Source organism: Scyliorhinus torazame, chromosome 4 (assembly GCF_047496885.1).
Source record: "Scyliorhinus torazame isolate Kashiwa2021f chromosome 4, sScyTor2.1, whole genome shotgun sequence".
NCBI classification, from domain to species: Eukaryota; Metazoa; Chordata; class Chondrichthyes; order Carcharhiniformes; family Scyliorhinidae; genus Scyliorhinus; species Scyliorhinus torazame.
The window spans coordinates 267,488,644-267,503,974 of NC_092710.1; the positions used below are offsets into that span (position 1 = coordinate 267,488,644).

The 15,331-nt window shown below is 47.1% G+C and overlaps 1 protein-coding gene across 2 annotated transcripts in view; it reads left to right on the top strand.

Annotated features, from left to right (window-relative positions):
• Nucleotides 1-15,331, top strand: part of ube2j1 (ubiquitin-conjugating enzyme E2, J1) — a 135,294-nt gene that overhangs the window by 95,641 nt on the left and 24,322 nt on the right. For both annotated transcript variants that reach the window (XM_072499768.1, XM_072499769.1), the window contains 3 exons: nt 3,200-3,284; nt 4,117-4,222; nt 4,700-4,829. In XM_072499768.1, coding sequence (XP_072355869.1) covers nt 3,200-3,284; nt 4,117-4,222; nt 4,700-4,829 — 321 coding nt within the window. The remainder of the gene's footprint in view (nt 1-3,199; nt 3,285-4,116; nt 4,223-4,699; nt 4,830-15,331) is intronic.

Below are 15,331 nucleotides of genomic sequence, written 5' to 3' on the forward strand. Positions count from 1 at the left end.
AGGCTGTGACGTCACGGTTCAACTTCTTTCTACTTCTACCTGCCCTCGAGCCTTCCTCTTGATCTTTAGAGCGGTTGTTTTTTTTTTGGTTAGAGGAGGGGGTAGGGAGGGAAACACTGAAGAAGTGTTTCGGGTTTAAGTGTCACTTGACAACAGCTCCTCCACAAACCACCTTCAAGTTAGAGTGACCGCACCGGATGTATGCAAATTTTCCCCGCAACAGTCAATCAGCAGCTCCGCTCTACTGCCCTCTGCTGGATGCTTGTCTTCTCTTGAACAGCTAGGGTCTCTTGCACAGGTACACCTTCACGTTAGTGACCGCACCAGACGTATGCAAATTTCCCCGCAACAGCCAATCAGCAGCTCCGCTCTACTGCCCTATGTTGGATGTGAGGTCAAAAAGATCAAACCATATACAATACTTATCTTGTGCTCTAACATTCAAGGCTAATGAGATACATGTGAATTAACAGACTAAAAGCCGTTGAACCTATCACCTTGCAAAATAATTGGCAGATGCGACCGACATAGATCCCACAGATTTCTCGGCAATCCACCCAGAGTTTCAAAGATCAAGCCCACAAATTCCCTCAAAGTCACTCCAAATCGGACAGTCTCAACAATTATACACCTCCCAGGGTTTCATATCCTCTTCCGAGACACCTACACTTTCTGAACCTGCATTCCAACTTCTACTTGTGCAATTTAAGCTCTTTATTGCCAGCTAGCTTCATTTGGCCTCCAACCGTCCCCGCTACACCAAGCTATAAATTACTCCCAGGGCTATTTCTGTGCCCTAACCCTCTCCAGCATGGTGCCATGACCTTCCACCACAATCTCTGCTCTCCAGGACCTCTCTTGAACCCGAATTGCACAGATGTACCAAACAGCTTGTGGAACTTCCCCTGAGCCCCAACTACACAAGCAAGCTAACAGTAACAGTTTTGCTCCCTGGAAACTGCTAACAACAGCACCATCTTTTCAGTCAGGCCTTTGCCCATGCTGCAGAACACTATTCTCCAGCGTACAAACTGAACCCCTAGAACCTTCTTGAGCACCACGCATCATTTTAATGATGTAGCCTTCCAGGGCTCACTGCTTTTTAAAACTATTTGTAGCTCATAACTCTAAAAACAAAACAACTCTTTGGGCTGCATTTCTTTGCAAGCAGTGTCGACACCTCCTCTCCTATTTTGCAGCTAAGTAAACTCACCTGCTGTTTTATGATTTTACCTTTCTAGCTGTTAGCCCCTTGGGTCAACTTGGCCTCAGCCTTTTAAGTGTATTAGTCTTCAACTCTCTTTAGTTGCATTTGTCTCATTTTCTAGTGCATTTGTCCCATTTTCTAGTTGAACTTCAATCTGTCCAGAACTAAAACGTCCCTCTAAAATATTACTATGAACTAAGTAATTTGGGGTGATGATGCTGACATGCCATATTGTAATGTTATTTCAACAACGCCCTTCCCACATATGTAATGTAAGCAAGATCCCTGGTGATCTTTATATCATCCACCTTGTCCCGCCTTTCACCAATAGATGAGGTTAAATAATAAAGCCTCAGTTTCCGGAGTCCTGAGGATATAAGCTTAATCGGTCCCATTTGTGTTCTGCAGTTTTCTCAATCAGTGATGTGGAAATCCAGACAAGAGTTGATCTACATTTATGCTTATTTTTGCCAATATCTAAAAATACTAAGTTTGGAAATGCAGACGAGCTGATCTGTATTTCTGCTTATTTTCCCCAATATCTGAAAATACTAACTTTCGAAGTCTCCAAGCCCACAGGTACAATCACCTTTTTAAAAGTCTTGTATTTATCAAGCATATTATGACGTCTAGGGATGGTTCAACATGCTTCACAGACAATTAATTGCTTTTGAACTAAGTTGCGTATACACATGGCAACCAGTTGCTCACAGCAATGCCTCAAGTGATGGACATGATACACTGTCGATAATGTTTTTTTTTTTTTTTTGCTGCTGTTGCTGTTGAGTAAGGGATAAATATTGGCCAGGGCAATTGACAAACTTTTGGTAATGCCATGGTATCTTTTACTACAATGGAGCAGGTAGGATGGACCACTCCGTAAATGCCCCACCCCGAAGATGATGACTCTAACGATGTAAGAAACTAGTGTAGATTATAAGAAATAGGAGCGGGAATACACCAAATGACTCTTCAAACTTGCACCGCCATTCATACAATTATAGCTGATCTACCTCAGTACCACTTATGAATGCAAGCTAATGCTTGATTCCATAACCTGTAGACATAGATGATGAGAGCAATATGATCTGAGCCAACCTGACAAATTCAAAGTTTTTTTTTGAGTTAAGGTGTCACTTAGCAATCTGAAAACTTTGTTTTGTACAAAGACGGAGAAGTGGAATTTTGTTTCTTATCCTGGCTTAAAAATAAGGGATAGTAGGGAAGGAAGATGTGTCTAATCCTGCTTAACAGTTTTACTTCTTCCTGTATTGCATGGAATGGTTTAATTATTCCTCCCAACCTTTTTTTATAGTGTTTCAAAGAAAGAGTACTAGATTTATGCACTACCATATTGCATTATCATCATTGCTAAGAATAGCTTTGAGAGTTTCCAAGCTTTCATTCAAAACTTGGTTTTTCATTATATCCAAAACGATTAGATTGTGAATTGGAACAAGAAATTTAATACCCAAGTACATTTGGTTCTTCATGGTTTGTTCTTCATTTGCACTTTCACAGGCTGCTACTGAATGAAGATGGTACAGTTTTGTTTCCACGATCTGTCTTGCACTTCCTCTTCTTCGGACCATTTTGCTTTAAGAATGAAGGAAAGTGTGCTTTAGAGTACTTACTCATACTTCCTAGGACCTGATTGTACAGTATAGTTGGCTAAGGCCCAGGAGCAAGCATCCGTCCACACTATTAGCCGACAAGTTACTGAATGTCACATGGAAAGATTTTGGGATGTGGAAACATTAGCTTTTCGATAAAGAGATGCATATGAGGTGCTCAAGCTTTGTTTGCTTTGCCCAAACATTCTTTAAAAGAATCGGAACAAGTAATCTGAAACATTTTGGTAAATCATGTACAATTATTTTGGAAATTTTGAAGGCAGTTGGAAATTAGCAGTTATTTTGTACTTGGCAAACTCTTTGCCAAAAGTTTATTTATTATTTAATACTGCTACTTGAACAGGCTTTTTTCTTTCAGCCCAATGGAAGGTTTGAAGTTGGTAAAAAGATATGTTTGAGCATCTCCGGACATCACCCAGAAACTTGGCAACCATCCTGGAGCAGTGAGTATAACTCAGAATTCGGGTCGTAAACCACCATCTACTAACGGCTACAGCATATTTTTTTTAAAACAACTTGCAGTTATGTAGTGAGTTTCATGACCACCTGATGTCTCAAAGCGCTTTACAGCAATGAAGTACTTTAGAAGTGGAGTCATTTTTACAATGTAAGAAATGGGCAGCTAATTTGCGTTAGCAAACTCACAAACAGCAATGTGTTATGACCAGATTTTTTTTTTTGTAGTGATAAATATTGGCCAGGACACCAGGGATACTGCTCCTCTTCAAAATAGTGTCATCAATCCACACAAGCAGACACTCTCAACTGTGCAGTACTCCCCTAGTACTACCCTGTGGTGTCAGCCTGAATTTTCTATTCAAGCCGTAGAAACTGGAACCTTGTGATTTAGAGGATGCGAATGTGCTACCAACCCTAAGCTGTGGCTGACATAATTGACACACTGGTCACCAGAAAATGGTGTTGTTGAATAGTGTGGGGGAATGGATTTAATACTAGTGCTATCTCCTATCGAGTGATACAGAGTGATACATCTGTGATTTTTCTGAGAGTTTACAACTTTAACTGCGCCACAGTGGGAAGGTTCTGAATAGGTACCAGGTCGATTCTCCTTCTCTTAGTCCACCCACTCCCTTGGGTGCAAGAGACAAAGTCAAACAAACTGCAGTTGTGCACTTTTAAATCTTACAATGGTGTTTTTGTCTAACCTTTTAGCTGTTACGGTGTTTACTGCAGATACGGATACCTAGAAGGAAAGTGGGAAATGAATATACAGTTACAAAAATCAATTTTAAATCATATTGTATTTATCCCTAGTACGAACAGCATTGTTGGCCATTATTGGGTTCATGCCAACAAAGGGAGAAGGAGCCATTGGTTCTCTGGATTACACTCCTGATGAGAGGAAAGCACTTGCTAAAAAGTAAGGTTATGTTTTATCGTTTTACATTATTGAAGCAAATAGATGGTTCCTTGTTATTGGGGGGATTGTTTTGTGTTTCCCTTCCCATCCTCCTGTCCTCTCAAAAAATGGTGCAAGAAGAAAATCAACATTTGCCAAAATCGGTAATATCAGAACAATGCTTAATCCTGCATAATGTGCAAGAAACATGAGGCTAAGAGATTCCAGAGAGTCAAATTATCTCAATTAGGTTTCGATTTGATCAAGCCATTCAACAGTGGTACTGCACATGAATACTGGACAAGGTAACTGAGTTGCTATACACAGAGCTGTTAAAGATAATTTTGAACAAAAATGTATTAACTCACAACTTTGCTTAACGACATCTATATCACCTTAATAATGATCAAAATAAAATAATTGGCTTCAACAGAATTAAAACCCTCAGACACAAAATTAATAAGCATGTCACAAATTTTAAATGTTTTTGTACGTCAGGTCACAAGATTTTAACTGTGAAAATTGTGGTTCTCACATGAGGACAGCCCTTCTTCCGTGCACAGCAAGTAGCATTCCGAGTTTGGCTGATGTGGAGGCAAAAGAATTAGCAAAACAAATCAGTTTTAAGGTATGTTGGCTTTTATAAATTGTGAATATTGTTTGTATGTATTTGTGTGCATTGTTAGTTGAGCCCATCTGTTTCAGTTTATAAACCAAAAAAGTGAATGCTTTGCATGTTCTCAGAAAACGTAACAAAATTGTAAGCTATACTTTGAAAAATTCTGTAATAATTAATCTATATGGTGAAGGGAGAGATTAATTTGCAATAAATTAGTATCTTAATGCCGTTACGTCCAGCTCCAAGTGAGGTTCCCCAAAAGGTGTTGATTCACCCCCTCGATTTGTCATTGTCTGGCTGAGTTACCCCCAAATTGTACAAACCCAGGTGAGGAGGGATGACTGGCTCCATGTCTTTATTCAAACCACCCTCTGCTGCAGCAAAGGTTTAATCTAAGAAGGTCCCCTTTCCCTTGGATCTTCTTTTCCAGACCCAGTAGTTAATGTTTAAAGAGGTACCAATTTAACCAAGCTTTCTTGAGTCAAGTTAACTATGGCAAAATGGTAAAACTTATGCATCTACATTCATACAGATTAGAAGTATTGAGGCCAATAGTAAGCAAATATAAAGCTGTACAGAACAGCCTGAGTTGCAAAGAGTCAAGGATGACACATTGCGGCTGATCCTTCAGTTCAGGTGTTCTGTAGTTCAATAAAATGATTTCCGTTCTTTTTCCTGCTGCGATTCTTCTGCTGGCTGATCGACTTTCACAGTTCAGGCAGTCCCTGGACATCTCTCTCTCCGCTAGCTTTTAACCCTGTCTTCATATTATAATATCCTGAGAAACCTAGCCATGTCACTAACCCAGGCGTCTACGCTTCAAGTCCCTCCGCATTAACAAGATTCGTCTCCGGGCTACCAGGGAGGCAAAAGCCGACACGTCAGCCTCTTTCGCCCCCTGAACAGGGCGGGGGAGGATCTTCCCTCGCACGCCTATCCTCTACCCTGAAAAACTTGCTCATCCTAGCCACTGTTATGGTGTGCCCGGTGGACTACCTTAAATTGTATCAGGCTAAACCTAGCACATGATGAGGAGGTATTAACCCTTAGGGCATCCGCCTATAGACCCGCCTCTATCTCTCCTCCTAGCTTGTCCTCCCACTTGCCCTTAGCTCCCCCACCGGAGTTTCCTCCGTCTCCAAAAGCACCTGGTAAATATCTGAAACCTTCCCTTCTCCCACCCAGGTACTGGAGACTACTCTATCCTGTATCCCCTGTGACGGCAGCAGCAGAAAGGCCGGAACCTGCTTTCTCAGGAAGTCTTGCACCTGCAAATACCTAACCCGTTTCCTGCTGGCAATTCAAATTTGTCCTCCAAGGCTTTCAAGCTGGGAAAGCCCCCATCTATAATTAGATCCCCATCCTTTTAATTCCTGCCCTTTGCCATCTCCGGAACCCACCATCTAGCCTACCCGGTACAAACAGATGATTATTATAAATCGGGGTCCAAACCGATGCTCCCTCCACTCTCTTATATCTCCTCCACTGCCCCCAGATTTTCAGAGCCGCCGCCACCACCACCGGACTTGTGGAATATCGGGCCGGCGAGAACGGAAGAGGTGCCATTATCGGTGCTCCTAATCTGGTGTCTTTGCATGACGTCGCCTCCATCCGCTCCCACAGCGGCCCTTCTCCCACTACCCACTTCCTAACCATGGCTATATTAGCCGCCCAGTAGTTAATGCAGAAATTCGGCAGCGCCAACGCACTCTCCCCCCGACTGTGCTCCAACAACACTTTCTTCACGCGCAGGATTTTACCCGCCCCCACAAAGCCCGAAATAACCGTATTCACCCGCTTGAAAAAGGCCTTTGGGATGAAGATGGGGAGGCACTGAAAGACAACCAGAAATATGGGAAGGACCGACATTTTCACGGTCTGTACCCTCCCCGCCAGTGATAGCATGAGCATGTCCCATCTCTTAAAGTCTCCTTTCGTTTGTTTTACCAGCCGGGATAGGTTTAACTTGTGCAGTGCCTCCCATTCCCAGGCCACCTGGATTCCCAGATACCGAAAGCTCTTTCCTACCATTCTAAGCGGCAGCTCTCCCAGTCTCTTCTCCTGTCCTCTTGCCTGGATCGCGAATATCTCGCTTTTCCCCATGTTCAATTTATACCCCGGAAAAATTGCCAAGTTCCCCCAGGATTCGCATTACTTCCCCCATCCCCTCCAACGGGTCCGAAATATACAAGAGCAGGTCATCTGTGTAAAGCGAGACCCGGTGCTCCCACCCCGCCCCGGACCAGCCCTTCCAGTTCCTAGAGGCTCTTAACGCCATGACCAATGACTCTATGGCCAGAGCAAACAGTAACTGGGAGAGGGAGCACCCTTGCCTCGTCCGTCGATGTAGTTTAAAATACCCTGGCCTCAGCCGGTTCGCACGCACACTCGCCTGATAGAGCAATTGCACCTAGTCAGTAAAGCCCTCACCAAACCCAAACCTTCCCAGCGCCTCCCACAGGTAATTCCACTCCACCCGATCAAAAGCCTTCTCCGCATCCATCGCTCCCTCCACCTCCTCTCCTTCTGAGGGCATCATAATATTCAAAAGCCTTCGAACATTGGCGTTGAGTTGCCTGCCCTTCACAAATCCCATCTGGACTTCCCCTAGCACCCCCGGGACACAGTCCTTTATCCTCCAGTCCCTTGATTATTTCCTCAATCTCAATTGGGGCTCCCAATCCTTCCACCAGATCCTCATCTACCCATGGAAACCTCAACTGATCCAAAAACTGCCTCATCCCCTCCACTCCAGCCGGGGGTTCCGACTCCTCATATAATTTACTATTAAAGTCCTTAAACACCTCATTCACCCCCACTGGGTCCAGGACGGTATTCCCGCCTCTACTCTTTACTTTACCTATCTCCTTGGTCGCCTCCCTTTTCCTGAGCTGGTGTGCTAACAATCTGCTTGCCTTTTCCCCGTACTCATAAATCGCCCCCCTTGCCTTCCTCAACTGTTCCACTGCTTTCCCTGTGGTCAACAGCCCAAACTCCGCCCGTAACCTCCGCCACTCCCTCAGTAGCCCCGCGTCCAGGGCATCCGAATATCTCCTGTCCACCTGGAGTATCTCCTCCACTAATCTATCCCTCTCAGCCCGTTCCGCCTTTTCTCTGTCGTCCCACATCGGGATTAATTCCCCTCTGACCACTGCCTTCAAAGCTTCCCAAACCGTCGCTGCAGAGACCTCACCCATATCATTTGTTTCCAGATAGTTCTGGATTGACTTGTTAACCCGCCCACAGATCGCTTTGTCCGCTAGCAACCCCACATCCAGTCTCCACAGCGGGCATTGTCCTCTGTCCACACTAACCCGTAGATCCACCCAATGCGGGGCATGATCCAACACTGCGATTGCCGAGTACTTAGTATCTACCACCTCCAGTATTAGCGCCTTGCTCAGAACAAAAAAGTAGATGCGAAAGTATACCTTGTGGACATGTGAGAAAAAGGAAAACTCCTTCACCCATGGCCGTGCAAACCTCCATGGGTCTACTGCCCCCATCTGTTCCATAAACCCCTTCAATTCATTTGCCGCAGCCGGCCTCCTCCCTGACCTGGTTTTGACCGGTCCAATTCCGGATCAATGACTGTGTTAAAGTCTCCTCCCATGATCAGGTTATGTGACTTTAAGTCTGGGGTCTTACCTAACACCTGCCTCATAAAATCCACACCGTACCAATTCGGAGCATATATGTTTATGATTAACACCCGCACCCCCTCCAGCTTCCCACTCACCATTGTGTACCTACCCCACTTGTCTGACACGATTCTCCCTGCCTCGAATGCCACTCGTTTGTTGATCAAGATCGCTACCCCCTTGGTCTTTGAGTCCAGCCCTGAGTGGAATACTTGGCTGACCCACCCCTTTTCTCAATCTAGTATGTCTGTAACCTTTAGGTGTGTCTCTTGTAGCATTGCCACATTCCCCTTCAGCTCCCTCAAATGCGCAAACACGCGAGCCCTCTTAACCGGCCCATTCAACCCTCTGACGTTCCATGTAATCAGCTTTTTGAAAACCGCCTGGCATTCCTCAGTCCATACTACCTTTGTTTTTTTTCTGTAGTGGTTCTTTCAGTGGGGTGGCTACTGTACTAAAGTTCAGGATGAACTTGCAGTAGAACCCACACATCCCCAAGAGCCTCATGATTTGCTGTTTCCGAATGGGAAACTAAGCCAAAGCTACGTCTTTGTAGAGATCTACCATACGGTTCAAGTGCAGTCTCGCAGACACTTTAAAATTCAGTAGAAATTTGAGTTACACTTCGCTGATGCGAAATATGAATCTTTTATTGCCTCTACTGATTACAATTGAGAGAAACTTAAATCTATTCTCAATAAAGCCTTGCCAGCAAAAGACTTAAAAGAGAAGTAATTTATAAAACAATTTTAACTTTCAAAAATAATACAGAAATGGTTTCTGGCTTAAGGCAAAGACAGATTGCGCAGACTCAAGAGGTTTAGAAGGGAAAATATGAAAATAAAGATAGCGAATAGTCAAGTAAAAGTATAGGTTGATCCGGTTTAAAAAAAAAAAAAACGGCTGTCCGAACTCTCATGTTTAAGGAAATGTTTACGGAAATGTACCAGTCTGAGGCCACCTGTCCATACCTCTATGTCACCCTAATTGGTTTGGGGAGTTTCAAATACATTTGATTGGATAGTTAACTCAATCCTCAATGTGCAACATAAGTTTTAAATGTTTCATGTATGAATATTTGTGTGTGCTGTGGAATGTGATTTTGTGCTGTAATCGAGTCTGGTTCTTACTGGTTTTCTGCTGACTCTCATTTTATCCATATTCTGAACAATGGTGGCTTCATATTGCTATGGTGCTTATTTCGACCTTGATCTGATTACTGGTGCAGCTCATTTCTTAATAAGAAAACTGTTCATTCGAACAATAGTCAGTTCATATTGTCAATAGAAATGTTGCCTTTATCTTCAACTAGTGTGTGGCTGTGTCAAGCTTTGTACCTCTGTTTAAGTTATGTATTTTGTCATGACCTAAGGTTATGAATACTGAAATCCTTATTTTAAAATGGGTATTAAAGACTGGGCTTTAATATTTACATTAAAATGGCCTTTTGCCTATCAGAAATAACTGATTTCCTTCAGTCTCTATAGAAAGGAACTAAGGAACTTTCTGGCATTCAGAACAGCTGCCACCCTGTTATCTCTGAAGAGACACTAATGACTCCTGGAACTACAGAGACCAATCTAAAGGTTTGGTACAACGACAATTTGCATTTCTTGGCACAATGACAATTTGCATTTCTTGGCACAATGACAATTTGCATTTCTTGGCACAACGACAATTTGCCTTTCTTGGTACAACGACAATTTGCCTTTCTTGGCACAACGACAACTTGCATTTCTACGGCCAAGGCCTGGCCAACGGAGATGACCAGCCTGAAAGGACGAAGGACCCCCTGAAATCTCTCTTAACATTATTGATGGTTGAAACATTACCAATCTTAAGAATCCAGACTAAAGAATATACGTTCTTTTGTCCAAGGCACAGTGGAGAGATGGAAGACACACACAAATATCCCCCTCCATCCCCATCCCCCCCTCCCAAAAAAGCTGAAACCTACAATATTGCCATTGGGAGTGGCACAGTTCAGGCAGCCATTTTCCATCAACCAGGTAGCAGCTTAGGACAGTGGACCGTCTAGGTGAATGCCTGGCTTCCATCTGCGTTTCTACTGGAATTTCTATGCCGGTGCCTGAAAGATTAATCTCTCTGTATCCATCTCATGGAGCTCATATCCACTGGAAAAGTGATTATCCTGCATCAGTCTTAAACCTGTAGACTGAAAGAGTACACCTTTAGACTTTTCTGATTCTGGACTAGTGTGAAACAGTATTTATTCTTTCTCTTTACCTTGTACCTCTTTCTATATCCCTCTTGTAATTGTACCCTGGCTACATAGCAAAACCCTCTTTCCTGCATTTGTGTGTGCAAATAAATTAATCCTATCTCGAGTTTGCTGTGGGGCTTTTAATCAAAATTGGATCACACTAAAATAGGGGTCGGGGAAATATGTCACCATATACGAAGTGAAGAAATCAAAAACAAAACACCTTTCTATCACAAACCGGTGGCAAGAGGAGAAATTGGAACTGTTTAAAACAATGCCCCGCGTCCTGTCTGCAAGAGTTTCAATTGAGGAAATAATGTAGGCCAGAACCAAGATTGGCTATTTATGTTCAATGGGCAGGCATGGTATACGGTCTTATTTGAAAGATGGCACTTTGTCTTTACCTCCCTGGTAGCCTAGAGACGGGTATTATTAGAATGGAGGGACTTGGGTATTCCGAAACCGGGTGTGTGGGTGAGTGACCTGGCAGAACTTCTTCGGCTGGAAAAGATAAAGTTTGCCTTAGAATGTCTGTGGAGGGGTTTGCCCGGAAGTGGCAGCCGTTCATCGACTTCTTTGAGAACAGTTAAGATGTCAACAGTGGGGGTGGGGGGTGGGGGGCTGTTGGCTTGTTTTGTTTTGCGGTTGTGTTCGATGTGTAACTATATAAATGCGGACTTCTGGGTCGCGGCGATGCGGAGCTAAGCCGCGCGAGTCGGCAGCTCCCGCAGAAACGGACTTTTGGGCCCGCTAACGGAGCCCCAACGGACCTTGTTTAAAAAAAAAAAAACAACCCGTGGGGAAGAACGGAGGAAGTCCCCTACAGCCCTGCATGGACCGGACCCGCAGTGAAACGGCAAGGAAAGCGGCCCTGGAGCAGCGGGAGAAGAAAGAAGAAAAAAACAAAATGGCGGCGCCCATGGACCGAGAGGAGATGAAAGAGTTCATCAAGTGCTGCTTCGAGGAGCTGCGTAAGGAGATGGTGGCGCCTATACTGGCAATGGTGGAAAAACTTGGAGCAACCCAGAAAGCCCAAGAGGTGAAGATTCAGGAGATACAGGAAAAAGTGAGTGAGAACGGCGACGAGCTCGTGGGCCTGGCGGAGAGAGTGGAGCGGCACGAGGCGCTGCACAAGACGTGGGCGGGAAGACTCGAAGACCTGGAGAACAGATCAAGGAGAAACAACTTGAGGATCCTGGGTCTCCCAGAAGGAATGGAGGGGACCGATGCCGCGGCATATGTGGGCACAATGATCGGGACGCTGATGGGTGTGGAGGCCTCCCCGAGATTGCTGGAGCTGGATGGGGCGCACCGAGTGCTAGCGAGGAAGCCCAATGCAAAAGAGCCGCCAAGGGCGATGGTGGTGAGATTTCACCAGTTTACGGACAGAGAGAGGGTCCTGAAATGGGCCAAGAAGGAACGGAGCAGCACGTGGGACAATGCGGAGATCAGAATATACCCGGACTGGAGTGCGGAGGTCGCTAAGCGGAGAGCGGGTTTCAACCGGGCCAAAGCGGTGCTGCACCGGAAAGGGGTGAAATTTGGAATGCTGCAGCCAGCGCGACTGTGGGTTACACATAATGGCCAACACCACTACTTCGAAACGCCCAAAGAGGCGTGGACCTTTATATTAGCTGAAAAATTGGACTCTAATTGAGGGTTTGTGTGGGAGGGGGGTGTTTGGGGGGGGTGAAGTATGATGTTTGTTGTACATAGGGGGTCAACCACGCGCAGGAAAGGATATATGGGCTGGGGGAGAGGGACAAGGCCATGACAGGAGCAGCGCCATGGGGAGCGGGGCAGGCTTTGGGAAGCGCGGGGCTTTTCCCGCGCGCGGCAAAAAAAATAAATAAAAATGGCGGGAAGGGGACAAAGGAATGTACATTGATTGGGAGAGACCCACACGGGGGGGTTAAAGGGATGGCGAGGGAAGCCGGGGTCAGCAGGTGTCAGCTAACTTACGGGAGGGATATGGGGGGAGCAAAAAAGCTAGACGGGGATCTAGCGGGGGGGGGGGGGGGGGAGGAGCGAGGAGGGAGGTGGGGAAGGAGGGAGGTGGGGAAGGGGGGGGGGGGTGCGGGAAAGGGTTGCTGCTGCACTGGCCGAAAGAGAACGGGACACAGAAGAGGTGGCTGGGACGGGGGTCCCCCAGCTGGGGGACTGGAGAGTGAGGGAGGCGCGGACAAGGGACTGGCCCAGAAAATGAGATGGATAGTCGGCAGGGGGGTGAGAGACCCTCCAATCCGGCTGATAACGTGGAACGTGAGGGGCCTGAATGGGCCGGTGAAGCGGGATCGAGTGTTCGCGCCCTTGAAGGGACTGAAGGCAGATGTGGCAATGCTCCAAGAGACACACCTGAAGGTGGCGGACCAGGTCAGGTTAAGAAAGGGATGGGTAGGACAGGTATTTCACTCGGGATTGGACGCAAAAAATAGAGGGGTGGGAAAGCATGTGTCATTTGAGGCCAAGACTATCGTAGCGGATAATGGAGGGAGATATGTGATGGTGAGCGGTAGGTTGCAAGGGACGTGGGTGGTGTTGGTAAATGTATACGCCCCGAACTGGGATGATGCTGGATTTATGAAGCGCATGTTGGGGCACATTCCGGACCTGGAGATAGGAGGACTAATAATGGGAGGGGACTTCAATACGGCGCTGGACCCAGCACTGGACCGCTCCAGATCAAGGACGGGAAGGAGGCCGTCGGCGGCCAAGGTACTTAGGGGGTTTATGGATCAGATGGGGGGAGTAGACCCATGGAGGTTTGCAAGACCGCAGGCCAGGGAATTTTCTTTTTTCTCCCACGTGCATAAGGCTTACTCCCGGATAGATTTCTTTGTTCTGGGCAGGGCGCTCATCCCGAGAGTGGGGGGGACGGAGTATTCGGCCATAGCCGTTTCGGACCATGCCCCGCACTGGGTGGAACTGGAGCTGGGAGAGGAGAGGGACCAACGCCCACTGTGGCGGCTGATGTGGGACTGCTGGCCGATGAGGTGGTGTGTGGGAAGGTGAGGGGGTGTATTGAAAGGTACTTGGAGGCCAACGACAACGGGGAGGTGCGAGTGGGGGTGGTATGGGAGGCGGTGATCAGGGGAGAGCTGATCTCCATCAGGGCTCATAGGGAGAAGATAGAGGGAATGGAAAGGGAGAGGTTAGTGGGGGAGATTTTGCGAGTGGACAGGAGATACGCAGAGGCCCCGGAGGAAAGATTACTTGGGGAAAGGCGACGGTTCCAGACGGAGTTTGACCTGCTGACCACGGGCAAGGCGGAGGCACAGTGGAGGAAGGCGCAAGGGGCGACTTACGAGTGCGGGGAGAGGGCTAGTCGGATGCTGGCGCACCAGCTCCGTAAGAGGGCGGCAGCGAGGGAAATAGGGGGAATCAAAGATGGAAGGGGAGCCACGGTACGAAGTGCAACGAAAATAAATAAGGTATTTAAGGACTTTTATGAAGAGCTGTACAGGTCCTAGCCCCCAGGGGGGGAAGGGGGGGGATGAGGTGATTCCTGGACCAGCTGGGGTTCCCGAGGGTGGAGGAGCAGGAGGCGGTTGGTTTGGGGGCACCAATTGGGCTGGAGGAGTTGAGTAAGGGTTTGGGGAGCATGCAGGCGGGGAAGGCCCCGGGGCCGGACGGGTTCCCGGTGGAATTCTACAGAAAATATGTGGATCTGCTGGCCCCGCTACTAGTGAGGACCTTCAACGAGGCAAGAGAGGAGGGAACCCTGCCCCAGACAATGTCGGAGGCGACAATCTCTCTGATCCTAAAGCGAGACAAGGATCCACTGCAATGTGGATCGAACAGGCCGATTTCGCTCCTCAATGTGGATGCTAAGCTATTGGCCAAGGTACTGGCCACTAGGATTGAGGGCTGTGTCCCGGGGGTGATACACGAGGACCAAACGGGATTTGTAAAGGGCAGGCAGTTAAATACCAATGTGCGGCGGCTCTTAAACGTGATAACGATGACATCGGAGGAGGGAGAGGCGGAGATAGTGGCAGCTATGGACGGGGAAAAAGCCTTTGACCGAGTAGAGTGGGAGTACCTCTGGGAGGTATTGCGCAGGTTTGGGTTCGGGGGAAGGTTTATTAGATGGGTTAAGCTCCTTTACAGCGCCCCGGTGGCGAGCGTAGTGACAAACCGGCGGAGGTCAGAGTACTTTCGGCTGTACCGAGGGACGAGACAGGGGTGCCCCCTGTCCCCCCCTGTTGTTTGCATTGGCGATCGAACCCTTGGCCATATCACTTAGGGAGTCTCAGAAATGGAGGGGGATAGTCCGCGGGGGAGAGGAGCATCGGGTATCACTATATGCGGATGACCTGCTGCTATACGTGGCGGACCCAATGGGGGGGGATGGTGGAGGTCATGCAGACTCTGAAGGAGTTTGGAGAGTTTTCGGGCTACAAGCTTAATGTAGAGAAGAGTGAGCTTTTTGTACTACAGGCAGGGGACCAAGAAAGAGGGATAGGGGACCTGCCGCTGAGGAGGGCGGAGAGGAGTTTTCGGTATCTGGGGATCCAGATAGCCAGAAGTTGGGGGGCCCTACATAAATTGAATTTGACGAGGGTGGTGGAGCAAATGGAGGAGGATTTTAAAAGATGGGACATGCTCCCGCTCTCGTTGGCGGGTAGGGTGCAGTCGGTCAAAAT